Genomic DNA, 12,884 nt, shown 5'->3' with positions numbered 1-12,884 from the left:
AGATGACATTAAAATAAAATTCAGAGGATTTAACAACTGTTTGGATGTGAGGGAGAAGGAAGAATCAAAGTCTTAGGTTTTGAGCCTAGGTGACTGAGAGGAAAATGTATAAATGTGTATCAACAGTAATAGGTGAGTTGGGAAGAGGGATAGGATTGGTGGGGACAAAGTGGAAAGTGGATGAATCCAGTTTGGGGCATTGAATCTGAGGTGTTGGCAGGACTAGAGAATCAAAGAGTAGGATAGTCAGCTGGAATTGAGGACTGGAACTTAGGGAAGAGACTGTAAGAGGAAGTATAGATCTGAGAGTCACCTGCATAAACATGATATTTGAAGTTATGGGCTTAAAAGGGGTTTTTGTCACATTTGGATATTATAGCAATAATAATATCTGAATAGGAAAGGGAAGTTCTCTTCTCCTTTTGTCATTCTATGTAGCATTTGTGATAATGACAAGAATTCATCCTTTGGATAGTATATTAATAATTTAAGATGTTAACTCCCAGAAGAAGATAAAGTCCATGTACTGTGGGCTAGATAAATTGTTAGGAAGTGAGGGTTCTCATCTTTGCTCTGCCAGTAATTTACTTTTTTCATGTGGAAAAGTCATTTAAACTGCCTTGACCTTATTTTCTTCTTCTCTCACTTGGGGAATAGAAATTCCTTCTATAACGGCCTCTCGAGAGCTGTTGGATGGCTGATCTGAGATGTTAGACTCAGATTTACAGTTTAGAGATAATTCAATCCAACCTGCTCATTTTTTAGGAAACTGGGACCAAAAAGGTTTATGATTTGCTCATAGTCACATGTTCAGCAGCATCTTCCCTTGATCCAAGGGCTCTGAAGATTTCTTGATTATCATATTTTTGAAATCTATAATTTACTGAGCTTATTTTTTTGAATCAAAAAACCAGAAACAAGTCTAATTTTAAAAAATGATACCACATTAGACTCCAAATGAATTATTGAACTAAATATAAAGGATCATAACATAAAAAAATTATAGGAGTTTTCAGGTTTCAGAAATTTTCAAAATTATAGGAGTTACTTTTCAGATATATAGTTACAGGGATGATTCTTAACAAAACAAATAATAGAAGTCATCATAAAAAAATAAAATGGACAATGTCAGTTATGTAAAATAAAATATTTGTACAATAATGTGTCTATTGAGTTGGAAAATATTTGCACTAAATATGTTTTTAAAGAATCTAATGCCTAAATTACATGAGGAATGGCTGCAAATATATGTGACAAGTCATTCCCCTAATAGATAAGTAGTCAAAGGATATGAAAAGTTTTCAATAGGAGAAATGCAAACTATAAACAACCAAAAGAAAGAATGTTAAAAATTGTTATTAATGAAAGGAATGAAAATTAAAATAACTCTGAGATTTTTCCCACACATTAAGCTGGCAAAGATGATAAAAGACAAAAATAGTCAATGTTGTAGAAGCAGTGGGAACACAGATACATTATTATAATGGGAGAGGAGCTGTAAATTGGTTCAAGTGTGATAGAAAATAATTTGTGATTTTATGAAAAAGTCATTAAAGTATTCATACTTTTTGACCCAGCAATCCCCACTATGGGGCATTCATTCCAAGCACCTGTATAACATAGTAGACAAAGTACTGACCCTGGAGTCATAAAAGCCTGAGCTTAAGACCCACTTCAAACACTTAGCTTTGTGGCCCTGAAAGTCATTTAGCCTCAGTCTCCTTGTCTATAAAATGAGCATAATAATAACACATATCTCCCAGTGTTTCTGTAAGAATAAAGCTAGGTGATATTTGTAAAAATGTTTTGCAAACTTTAAAGCAATACATAAATGATAATCATAATAATTATGCTAATATAATAATACCAATATACTAATAATATAATAGTATAATATACTAATAATATAATGTATTATATGTACTATATTAGTATATATTGCAAATATAGTACATATAGTATAAATACTAATGCAGTATAATATATTAATATATAATATACTACTATGAATTATTATTTTTATCTCAAGAAAGTCAAAGACAAAAATAAAAGGCCTGTATAAATAAAAATATTAGTAACAGCATTTGTTGTGGTAGCAAAATCAAAATCAAACATAAACAAAAACAAATCTCCAAAAATCTACAAGTGGGTACCCACTGATTGAGGAATGAATGAACAAACTATGATTTATTAAGGTACAGGAATGGTTGCTCCTTCCTTCTTTTTTTCTTTCTTTCTTTCCTTCTTCCTTCCTTCCTTCCTTTATCTTTTTTCTATAGCACTGTATTTTTTATAAATTGGCCAAGTGAATAGGAAACCCTTTCCCAAAATGACTCAAGCTTTTGATTCCATAGATACCCTGGTGCTAGTATTATTTACTTATGAAACTTTAGGACAGGAACCTTATAGATAATATATGGTTGATGTCAAACAGATGTTTCACATGTATAAAATGCTACCAACAGGTAGGAGATAGGAACAGCTGAAGGTGATCCAAAAGAATTGGGGAGTTGGGGAGAAGAAGCAGGCTTAGTGCCAAACCTGAGTGCAAAGGGCCTCTAGTGTGATAATAACTAATAGTGGTTAGCATTTATATAGCTTGTTAAGGTTTTATAAAGTGCTTTACATGTGTTTACTCATCTGACCATCACAACAACCCTGTGAGGCAGGTACTATTATTATCCCCCTTTTACAAATGTGGAAAATGAGGCAAAGAGGGGAGGCCAGGTAGCACAGCGAGTAAGAGTACCGGCCCCAGAGTTGGGATAACCTGGGATCAAATCTGGGCTCAGACACTTAGCACCCACCCAGAAACACCTGGCCGTGTAACCTTGAGCAAGTTACTTAACCCCAATGCTTTAAAAAAAAAATGAGGCAAAGAGATATTAACATAACATGCCCAGTGCTACACAGCTAGTAAATGCCTGAGGCAGAATTTGAACTCAGGATCTCTTGACTCTACTGAGCCATCTAGTCTAGCTGTCATGATCACACGAAGGAGTCAAACTAGAAATATCTCTTTATATAAGCTCAAGTCTTTTAAAATACTCATTTTCTCGAAGCTCTTAACTTCTTCCAATATTTTCTTATTTGGTCCATTGGATCCTAATTTTTCCTCATTGATGATGACCTTCCAAGAATTTAATGAATCTACTGCCTTTGACTCCTGCTCATTTATTTTATGTAATCTACTCTGATCACAGAACAAACCCTTGAAGGACCTATTTCTTGCTTCTGGGCCCTCAGGAAAGAAGACAATACTGTCCCAGATTGCTCCACTCAAACTAGGCATGTATCCCATGCCCCATCATTCAGTCTCTGCTGCTGGCCAGACCTGTCAAACAGGAGCCAATGTAATCTTGACTTTTGTTGTTATTATTGAGTAATTTCAGTCATGTCCAGCTCTCTGTGACCCCATTTGGGGTTTTCTTGGCAAAGATACTGGAGAGGTTTGCCATTTCCTTCTCCAGCTCATTTTACAGATGAGGAATTGAAGCAAACAGGGTTAAGTGACTTGCCCAGGGTCACACAGCATGTCTGAGGCTAGATTTGAGCTTGGGTTTCCTGATTCCAGGCCTGTTGCTCTGTGCACTATGCCTAGCTGCCCTACTCTAGGCTTATTCCAGGCTATTTTCACTCCATTGGTTACAAGCAACACGTCCACATTACAAATTCAGGATACATCACTGCTTGGACCAGGCAATGTCTCTAGGGGTCTGCTTCTCTCTGAGAGAAGGTTTCTACCTTCTAAGAGGAAACTGTGGGTCTAGATAAGTAATAATTCCGATTTCTAAAGTGCTTTTAGATTCACAAAGCATTTTCCTCACCTATGGAGTAAAAATTATTATTGACCTTGTTTTATAAATAAGGAAATTGAAACAGTTTCAATGACTGCTTGTGGTCACATTGCTAGTAAGTTTAGATAAAAGATTTAATACCAAGTCAAACTCAGTAGGTTTCTGAGTAAATTTTGTCAGCTTAGCTGCTGATCTCTCAGGTTTCATCTCCCAAATGAAAATGTTTATGGGTTTCTATACCTGGAAGTTTCATACCAGTTATAAAAGAAAACAGCTTTTCCTGGTCATTTAATTGATAGAGCAGACCCAATTTTTCTATATCCACATCTGATAGAGAATGCTTAAGAAATGCCTAGTTGTATCAAAGAAAGAATTCTGAGATGTATGTAATGAATGCCTTTACATTGAGTCAGTCAGTCAGAGCAATTGGCTCTGGTAGGGGTTGAGGGCCTGAGGGTAGAACAGGAGTGGGGGATCTGCAGCCTTCTAGGTACTTGGGTGCAGTATTTTGACTAAGTCCAATTTTTACAGAACAAATCTTTTTATTAAGGGGATTTGTTCTGTGAAGTTTGGATTCAGTCAAAGGGCAATACTTGAGAGCCTAGAGGGCCACATGTATCCTTAAGGCCTCAGGTTCCCCACCCCTGGGGTAGAGTATTTTTTCAGTGGAAATAATGGATTCTGATTAACCAATCTGACAAAGAGCTATTGGAGTAGGGGAAAGGTGAATTGGCCCAAGTGAATTTGACCCTACAGGGCTTCATTAAATAGTGAACCTGGATTAACACCCACCTCAGATCACTACTGAGTCGGAATACAGGCTCACCAAATGGTTCTCTCCAAGCATCACCCCAGCCATGTATTCAGAGGAACCCACAGCAGCCCTTGGGGTTGCAATAGAAGGAGATACCAGTCAGTTAGGTTTGGTGTCTCTCTAAAATGGGTAAACTTATAATAAAGTTTGCTCTCATCTGCTAGGCCTTGGAGGTAAGCAGATGGGGATTGCTTTGTGATACTGGACCAGTCACTTAACCTCTGTCTATCTCAGTTTCCTCATCTGTAAAATGGGACTATCCCCATTTTATGCCCACCTCACAGGGTTGTTGTAAGGATCAAATCTTTGCCAAGTGCTCAGCACAGAGCACTATATATATATATATATATATATGTATATGTATACACATATATATAAGTGCCCGATGATGATGACGATGATGATGATAATAAGAAACAGAAAGGGTTCAGTAACGAGAGGGTCCTTATCAGAACAAACTTTTCACCTTCCTGAAATTAAGCCAGATCATCAGTTAGGAATGGAGCCCATCAGTGGAAGACACCCTAGATCCCAATGTTTGCTTTTTCTCCTGGATGACCTCAGGATAACCAACTCTCCTTTGTATGTCTCAGCTTCCCCTTCTTTTTTTTCCTTTGGGCAATTGGGGTTAAGTGACTTGCCCAAGGTCACACAGCTAGTAAGTATTAAGTGTCTGAGGCCAAATTTGAACTCAGGTCCTCCTGACTCCAGGGTCGGTGCTCTATTCACTGGGCCACCTAGCCGCCCCTCAGCTTCCCCTTCTTGAAAATTAGTTTACTTCTCTCTTCTTTTGCAGGTATCAGTGCTTGTGAAAAAAGACCTGGGAAAGAGGGTGAACCATAACCATGAGGTGAACCAACCCTGTGACATGGCGGTCACCCATAACCACAGTTAAAAGATGGTTTTCACTTAATATTTTAAGTACTGTTTGTGCACTGATTTGAGCCTTCTGTGAGTCCTGCAGGTATTCTTCGCCTCACTGGAGAGATGAGAACATTGAGAGAAGTAACTTGCTTATGGTCTACAGTGTCAGGGGCATGACATGAACCCTTGTCTTCTTCACTCCAAGTCTAGCATTCTGTCCACTACACCACTGTGCCAAAAAAAGCAAACAAAAATCTAGACTCTTAGGAGTCTGGGTCAGAACTACAGCAGGTGCTTGTTCCATTGCATTTGGCTTTATCAAGTCACCTTTTGGGAAGGATAAGGAGTTAATCTGGAAAAAGGTAATTAGGATGGTGAGGAGGAGACTTGAAAATGTACCAGTGAAGAAACTTGCTATGACAGGAAGAAGCCTTGCGTTGGAAGTGGGGTGGAGGGAGTGGAGACCTGACAGTTGGGTTTAATTTCTTTAAAGACTATATCGTATGGAAGAATTCTCTCTACTGGGTCCAGAACCCCAGAGCCTAAGTCTCCAAAAAGGAAAAACTGGCTGTGGTTCTGTCACAGAATCTGGAGGCAAAGGCCAGGGCTCTTCTGTATTTCATTAGACAGATGCTAGGAGGATTCTGGGTTGCCAACTGAGAATCTTTCAAATTGGCACCCATTGATATTCCACCAGAACCGGCGGTGTTGGCTCGATGTTTACAGAATGTTGAAAGGGAGGTCATAGCCATACATTGTCCCATTTGCCATGTAGTATAAATAAAATAAAATAAAACCAAAAGAAAAATGAGCCTGTGCAAGTGGGGCAATTTTGGCTCTCAGTAAACAAAGGATGTAGGGGCAGGATTGTAAACATGGACCCGTTGCTTGATTAAAAATTTGAGTTCCTCCCATTTGAATGGGATACCCTTCTCAGCACCAGAATTACAGGGCTAACCGGCCTCAGATGAACAAGATGAAAGGTTCATCTGTGTGGCTGAAAAGGAAGTTTACCTGGAAGTCCCAACTGACTGATGGGAATTCCAATTTAGCAGTGTGTAGGGGAGAGATAGTGCATTGGAGTCAGTGGAGACAGTGAAGACAGCCCTGGACTTGGTGTTATCTGGTCATAGGTTGAATTCTAACTTTGTCAATTAGCTGTGTGACCCAGGGTAGATGACTTAACTAACACCTGAGCCCCAACTTTCTCTTCTGTAAAATGGGTACAGTGAGGACTGCATTACTTTCCCTTCAGGCTTGTGTAAGAAAGCACTTTGTGAACCTTGGAGAACCACAGAAATGGTAGTTATTATCACCAGATAGCCACAGCTAGGTGGCACAGTGGATAGGGCACTGGGCTTAGAGTGAGGAAGGCTCATCTTTCTGAGTGCAAATCTGGCTTCTGACACTAGCCGTGCGACCCTGAGTAAGCTATTTAACCCTGTTTGCCTCAGTTTCCTCATCTGTAAAATGAGCTGGAGAAGGAAATGGAAAACCACTCTAGTGTCTTGCCACAAAACCTCAGATAGGTCATGGAGAGTTGGAAATGACTGAAGCAAGTAAACAGCAACAAAACTAACCATTTTCTGCTTGAAATGCTGAGAGCAGCCAAGGGAAACTAAGAATCAAAACCATCACTTTGCAAGAGCCACAGGGCAAACCCTGCATCTGGACAACTTCTAGAAGCATTATAAACATTATTCTTTCCATACTTTTTTTTAGGTTGTAGGGCAAAATTGCTACAGAAAAAGAAAAGGTAAGGGCGTGGGGGAAGGGAGGAGGAAATGAGAAGGCAGATATCAAGGAAGCAGCAGGAAAAGAAGACTAAAGCAAACCCTCATACCGTTTTATTCTTAGTCTATTAAGAAGTACACTTTTCTTTAAAAAGATTTTTTAAATACAGCCTAATGATATACAATCAAGATACTTAGAGGGCCAACCACCAGCCTACCTGCCCCATTCCTCCAGTCTAAAGGGGAAGCATCATACTTACTGAGTCTATTATCCCTTGCAGAGCTTGGAAGCCATCATTTACAGGAAACACGTGGTCCTTGCTGTCAGCGATTCGAGCCAGCTAAGACAAATACATATGTGTCAGGTTTGGATGAAACTTCGGGAGAAGCAATGTGATTCAAGAGACTCGGACCCCTTTGAGAGTGAGGAGGAACCTGAGGCCTTCAGTGGCCCTCTGGGAGCTAACCACAAAGCCATCAGTGATAATGAGCTTACCAGGCAGGCCCTGGGGCAAAGTCAAAAGGGTTCTACTCCAATTTTGACACTTGTTTTAATACTTTTCTCCTTGGGAGCAGAAGTAAAATGGCCTGTTTAGAGCAAAACTTGGTCTGACTTGATGTATTTATGGAGTTGGGAAAAAGGCCATTGGCTTATTTTTCTTCCATTCACCCAAATCCCCATTGGCAACTTTGATTCAACCAGACTCAAATTCCCTTTCAGAGCAGATTTTTAAAATAAATGTAGATTTTGGTTTTTAAGGATATAGATGATTGGGGACCCTCTCCTTCCACCTAGAACGAGCTAAGTCATTATAGGAACTGACTTAGCTCAAATGTTTCTGTTTGGCAGAGTATTGGGTTAAGTAAAGAAAAAGACTAATCTGAATGACCCTGAGATTTCTATTACTCAAGACTCCATCATGGACACTCATATAACGGGACGCTGAACATTTATAGGAAAGGCTTTTGGAGTGGTTTTCTGCTTTACATCTCCTCTTATAGTTCATTTCTAGTCTTTGAGCATCTTTATCCATGCTCTTATGCTTCTTCTAAGTAGCAGAGTAAAGGGGGAGTTTTGAATCAATCTACTATTCCCTTTGTTAGCACAGAGATACATTAAGTGGATGGAATCAACTGAAAGTCAGACTAGATTATCAAACCCAAGCCCTTGGGAGAATGTACAAAAAGAGTAGAATTCAGTTTCATATGGATCTCAAAACCTGAGCAAAGTAGGCACTCTTTATGAAATGTAATTTGTCTAGTTATTAGATCCTAGACTCTTAAGGGCAAGGACTGTCTTACTTGTATTCATATCCTCAGGGTTTAGCATGGTGCGTGACACACAATAAAATGCTTAAAAATCATAAAATGCCTAAAAGTACTTTAAAAAGTTCTCTCTGTCTCTCACTTTCTCTTTCTGTCTCTCTATCTTTCTCTCTCCCTCTCTCTGCCCCTCTCCCTCTGTTTCTGTCTGTCTCTCTCTGTCTCTCGCTCCCCTCTCTCCCTTTTTCCCTTTTTTCTCCTACCTCTCTCTTTTCTCCTATCTCCCTTTTTCATCTTTCTTCTTTTTCTCCTCTTTCTTTTTTCTCTCCTCTCTTCTTTTTCGCCTCTCTCCTCTCCCTCTTCTTTCTCTTTTTTCTTATCATTTTCTTTTTCTTCTCTCTCTTTCTCTCCCTCCTTTCTCTCTTTCTTGTTTTCTCTTATCTCTTCTTTTTCTTCTCTTCCTCCTCCTTCCTCTCTTTCTCTTTCTCTCTCTCTCTCTGTCTCTGTCTCTCTTTCCCCTCTCCCTCTTGCCACCATTCTTAAAGTACTCCCCAATGCAAGATCTTTTTTAGGAGCTGGAATCCTCCATGACAGAAAGTGGACACCTAAGTAAAAGGGCCAATTTTTAGTTACCTTACGGTGATCTCTCCACTATAATAGAGAAGTGTGTTATTTATATCTGGAGTCAGAGGCCCTGGGCTCTGGGCCTGCTTTTGTCACTCAGTTTGCTCATTGGCAGGTCTTCATCTAAGCCACATGAGTCAGTTCCTCATCAGTAGACGCAGAGGGGTGGACTAGAGTTCTTAATTCGGCGTCCATAAATTTGGGGGGAAAACATCTTTATTTTCAGTAAACTTCTAACTGAAAGTTAGCATTTTCTTCAATTATAAACATAGGCAATAAACATTATTCTGAGAAGACATTCATCCATAGGTTTTCCCCATATGCCAACACAGTTTATGACACCACAATGGTTAATAGCTCTTGGACTGGATGTTCTTGAAGGTCCCCTCAGGCTCTAAATCGTCATCTTGGCTATCTAGATTTCAAATGGGATTCTATTCTTCTCCCTGCCCAATGTGGGGGAAGTGCCTCTGCCTTCTCTCCACTTTTATTGCTGGCTATTTCCCCAATTATTTCATGACCTGTCAATCACCTCATTTAATTCCTGTATATTTTCTGGTTGCTCTTGGTCTGCTACATCCCATTTTAATCATAGGCCAAGAGGAGAGTAAAGCTGGAAGAGACTAGAGATTTCATCTAGTTTCCTAATTTTACTGAAGACAATGAGGGCCAAATGGCTTGACCAAGATGGAGTCCCTAACAAGTTGGTAGAGGCTGAATAGGAATCTGTGTCTTTTGAGACTAAATCCAATATACTTTTTGCTCTGACTCCCAATATTTATTTGATTACTTCCCTACCCTCTGATCTGCCCGTATTTGTGCCCTGCTTCCCTGGCCATGTCCTCCTTATTAGTCTCCTGGACTACCGAGTCCACCCCACCCCCTTTAAAATGTCTGAAGTAATTCAGAATCTGTTCCCAGAACCTGTGGGAATTCCAAAGCAACAATTCTAGTGGCTGCCAAAGACGTGACTTACTGTAGCCCCGCCCCAGCCCATCCAGGCTTGACTATCCTTGTTTCTTTCCAAGTACTTCACACACAGTAGACTGTTCAATGAATTGAACTGTTCCTATATGCTGATGGAGCATCCCTCTCGCTTTCTGCAGTTCTAATATGGGCTAGGCTCAAGAATGTTCTGCTTCCCTTATGTGATTATAGCTGGCAGGTTATCAGGGTTAGGCTAAAGTCTTCAGCCCAGTAATGAGGCTCTCCCAGCGGTGGCTGCCCACTACCTAGGAGCTCTAGACCTGCAGCTGATAGATACCCCAGTCCTTCTTCTAACCGATCTAGACTAATTAGGCCCCACAGGTTAGATTTTAAGTAAACCTGAGCATGAGAAGGCCTTCTGATAGCTCTCTTGCCTAGTTAACCTCTTTGGGCCTCAGTTTCCTCACCTATAAAATGAGAGAATTGTATCAGATGGCCCCTGAGGTCCCCTCCAGGACTAGAGTTATGATTTTTACTCTTCTAAGTGCATGATTTATACTCAGTACAATAGTCATAGGTATTCATGATTTAGGAATCATAAGACACACACACAAAAACAAATTACTCCTTAACATATCTGAAAGTTGCCCAATCAAAAGAAACACGAGCCATCGAATGCCAGGTTCCCTGTTGGTAATTCCCACTTTTCTTTCTCCACAAAATTTTCATTCATTTAATTGCTTATATCCCAGTAATACAGTTTTGCTGGTATGGGTCCTCCCTTCACTGACATAGATCTCAACCCCTCCACATCTTAGTGGATACTTTAAAGAGTTGCTGTGCCCAGAAATATCCATCACCTAGTGATCAGCTCATCTGGTGATGAGCCTTTCAGCACTTAGCTAGGCTGATCCTTGGACGACAGACACAAAGTCCATTGCCAGGCCCACACTCAAAGACTTTCCAGCTTGGTAGGACACTGACATGGCTTTCAAGAATCCAAGGGCATGTCTGTGCTGTGATGAAACATTAGGAGCAGGGTTTTAGTGGAGGCAGCTACCTGTGGGAGCCCTTTCCTACTGGTGATTGTCTGTGAAAAGCACTGCTCATACCTGGGTTTCATTGAAATCTTTCACCCCGACACAGTAGACAGTCGCGCCTAGGTCTCGAGATCTGTTAGCCTAGGAGGAGAAGAGAAAGAAATCAAATTAGGAAGGGAAGAAGGCCACAGACCTCAATTTATTTAAAACAAATTAAACAATTTAAATATTCCAGGACAGCTTGAATTTTCCATATTTTCATATTACATTTTAATCTGATAAAATTTTATTTCTACTAAGCAGCCAAGTACTTTCCAGATATCAGGATAAACTTTTCTTTTGCTAATACAGATATATAATGACAACAGCCTCGTTTTTCTAGTTCTTTAAAGTTTATCAGGCATATTTCCCACAACAGACCTGTGAAGTAGGCAGTACAGAAATAGTCTGATTTTACAGATGGAGAACATGTGGTTCAGAAGGCTCCATTATTTGCTAAAGGACAACCTGAGGCTTCTGACTCCAAGTTCACTGATCTTTAATTGACCATGCTGCATCTCATGAGGTGAAATCAGAGGTCAGTTCTCTATTGGGATAGGTATGTTTTATAACAGTTCTGTCACTAAATAATTTTATTTTAATCATTATTTTATATTAATCTTTTTGAATTAAATATTCTGAATGGCCATATCAGTCCTAAATCACAAGATGGTTTCCTAGGATTAAACAAAAAATGATCCTGAAAATCCTTCTTCTTTAATAATTTAAATAAATAACAAAAGGGTGCCTTTGCTCTTACTTACTAACTTCCTTAAAGCACCTTCTGCTCATCCATGCTAGATGGAATGTAAAGCTTTCAAAATGTAGAGACCTGGGGCAACTAGGTGGCACAGTGAATAGAGCACCGGCCCTGGGGTCAGGAGGGTCTGAATTCAAATCCAGCCTCAGACACTTAACACTTACTAGCTCTGTGACCTTGGGCAAGTCACTTAACCCCAACTGCCCTACCTTCCCCTCTCCAAAAAAAAAGTAGAGATCTAACAAAGGGAATCAATATTATTTGGGAGCAGGATGAGTTGAATATCATCCCTGTTATCCCCTCTGCCACAGGCATTATACTAAGGATGCTTTCAATAAGGTTACAGAGGATGCATTTAATTTTATTCAAAACAAAATGTAGTCATTTTGTTCATTTGGATCATTGTCCTTTGAATGTTAAATAATAATAGCATGATAATGACTTTCTCTAGCATAGTTTGGCAGTGGATAGTTCAAATCCTGTCTCAGATACTTATTAGCTATGTGACCATGAGAAAGTCTGTTTCAATTTTCCTAATTTGTAAAATGGGAATTAATAATAGCACCTGCCTCTCAGAGCTGTTTTGAGGATAAAAAGAAATAATAGGTGTACAGCACTGTGCAAAACCTAAAACCCTATACAAATGTTATTTGTTATTGTTATTACTATCTAAACCTAATTGGAAAATGTGAGATCATAGCAATATTAATAATGATATAATAATATCATCAAAGTCCATCACACATATCATGGGGAAGGCAGCATGGAAAAGTAAGGGAGTGGCCACAAAGAATATATAGAAGGAAATCTGTGTACAATCCTGAAAGTGCTATAGTGGCAGTGAAGGATGGATAGGAATTCTGAAACATGAGCCAATCAGGCCCTGGTTATATGACTGACTGGATTACCATGCCAATCAACCAATTAATAGGCACTTATTAGGCATCTACTCTTATCAGGTCCTATGCTAGACGAAAACAATGAAACTATTCCTATGAATCTCAGAAATAGATATAGGGACAG

General features: G+C 39.5%; 1 protein-coding gene across 2 annotated transcripts in view; it reads right to left on the bottom strand.

Annotated features, from left to right (window-relative positions):
- ANTXR1 (ANTXR cell adhesion molecule 1) overlaps nucleotides 1–12,884 on the bottom strand; it is a 328,385-nt gene that overhangs the window by 236,676 nt on the left and 78,825 nt on the right. For both annotated transcript variants that reach the window (XM_069068888.1, XM_069068889.1), the window contains exons 7-8: nucleotides 11,135–11,203; nucleotides 7,469–7,549 (exon numbers count right to left, since the gene is read on the bottom strand). In XM_069068888.1, the coding sequence (XP_068924989.1) occupies nucleotides 7,469–7,549; nucleotides 11,135–11,203 (150 nt within the window). The remainder of the gene's footprint in view (nucleotides 1–7,468; nucleotides 7,550–11,134; nucleotides 11,204–12,884) is intronic.

This window comes from Petaurus breviceps, unplaced genomic scaffold (assembly GCF_028583685.1).
Source record: "Petaurus breviceps papuanus isolate PSGF00001 unplaced genomic scaffold, PetGlider_PUasm1.0 90775, whole genome shotgun sequence".
In the NCBI taxonomy this organism is placed as follows: Eukaryota; Metazoa; Chordata; class Mammalia; order Diprotodontia; family Petauridae; genus Petaurus; species Petaurus breviceps.
Note: the sequence above shows the minus strand (reverse complement) of the source record. Positions and strands in the feature narration are given on the sequence as shown.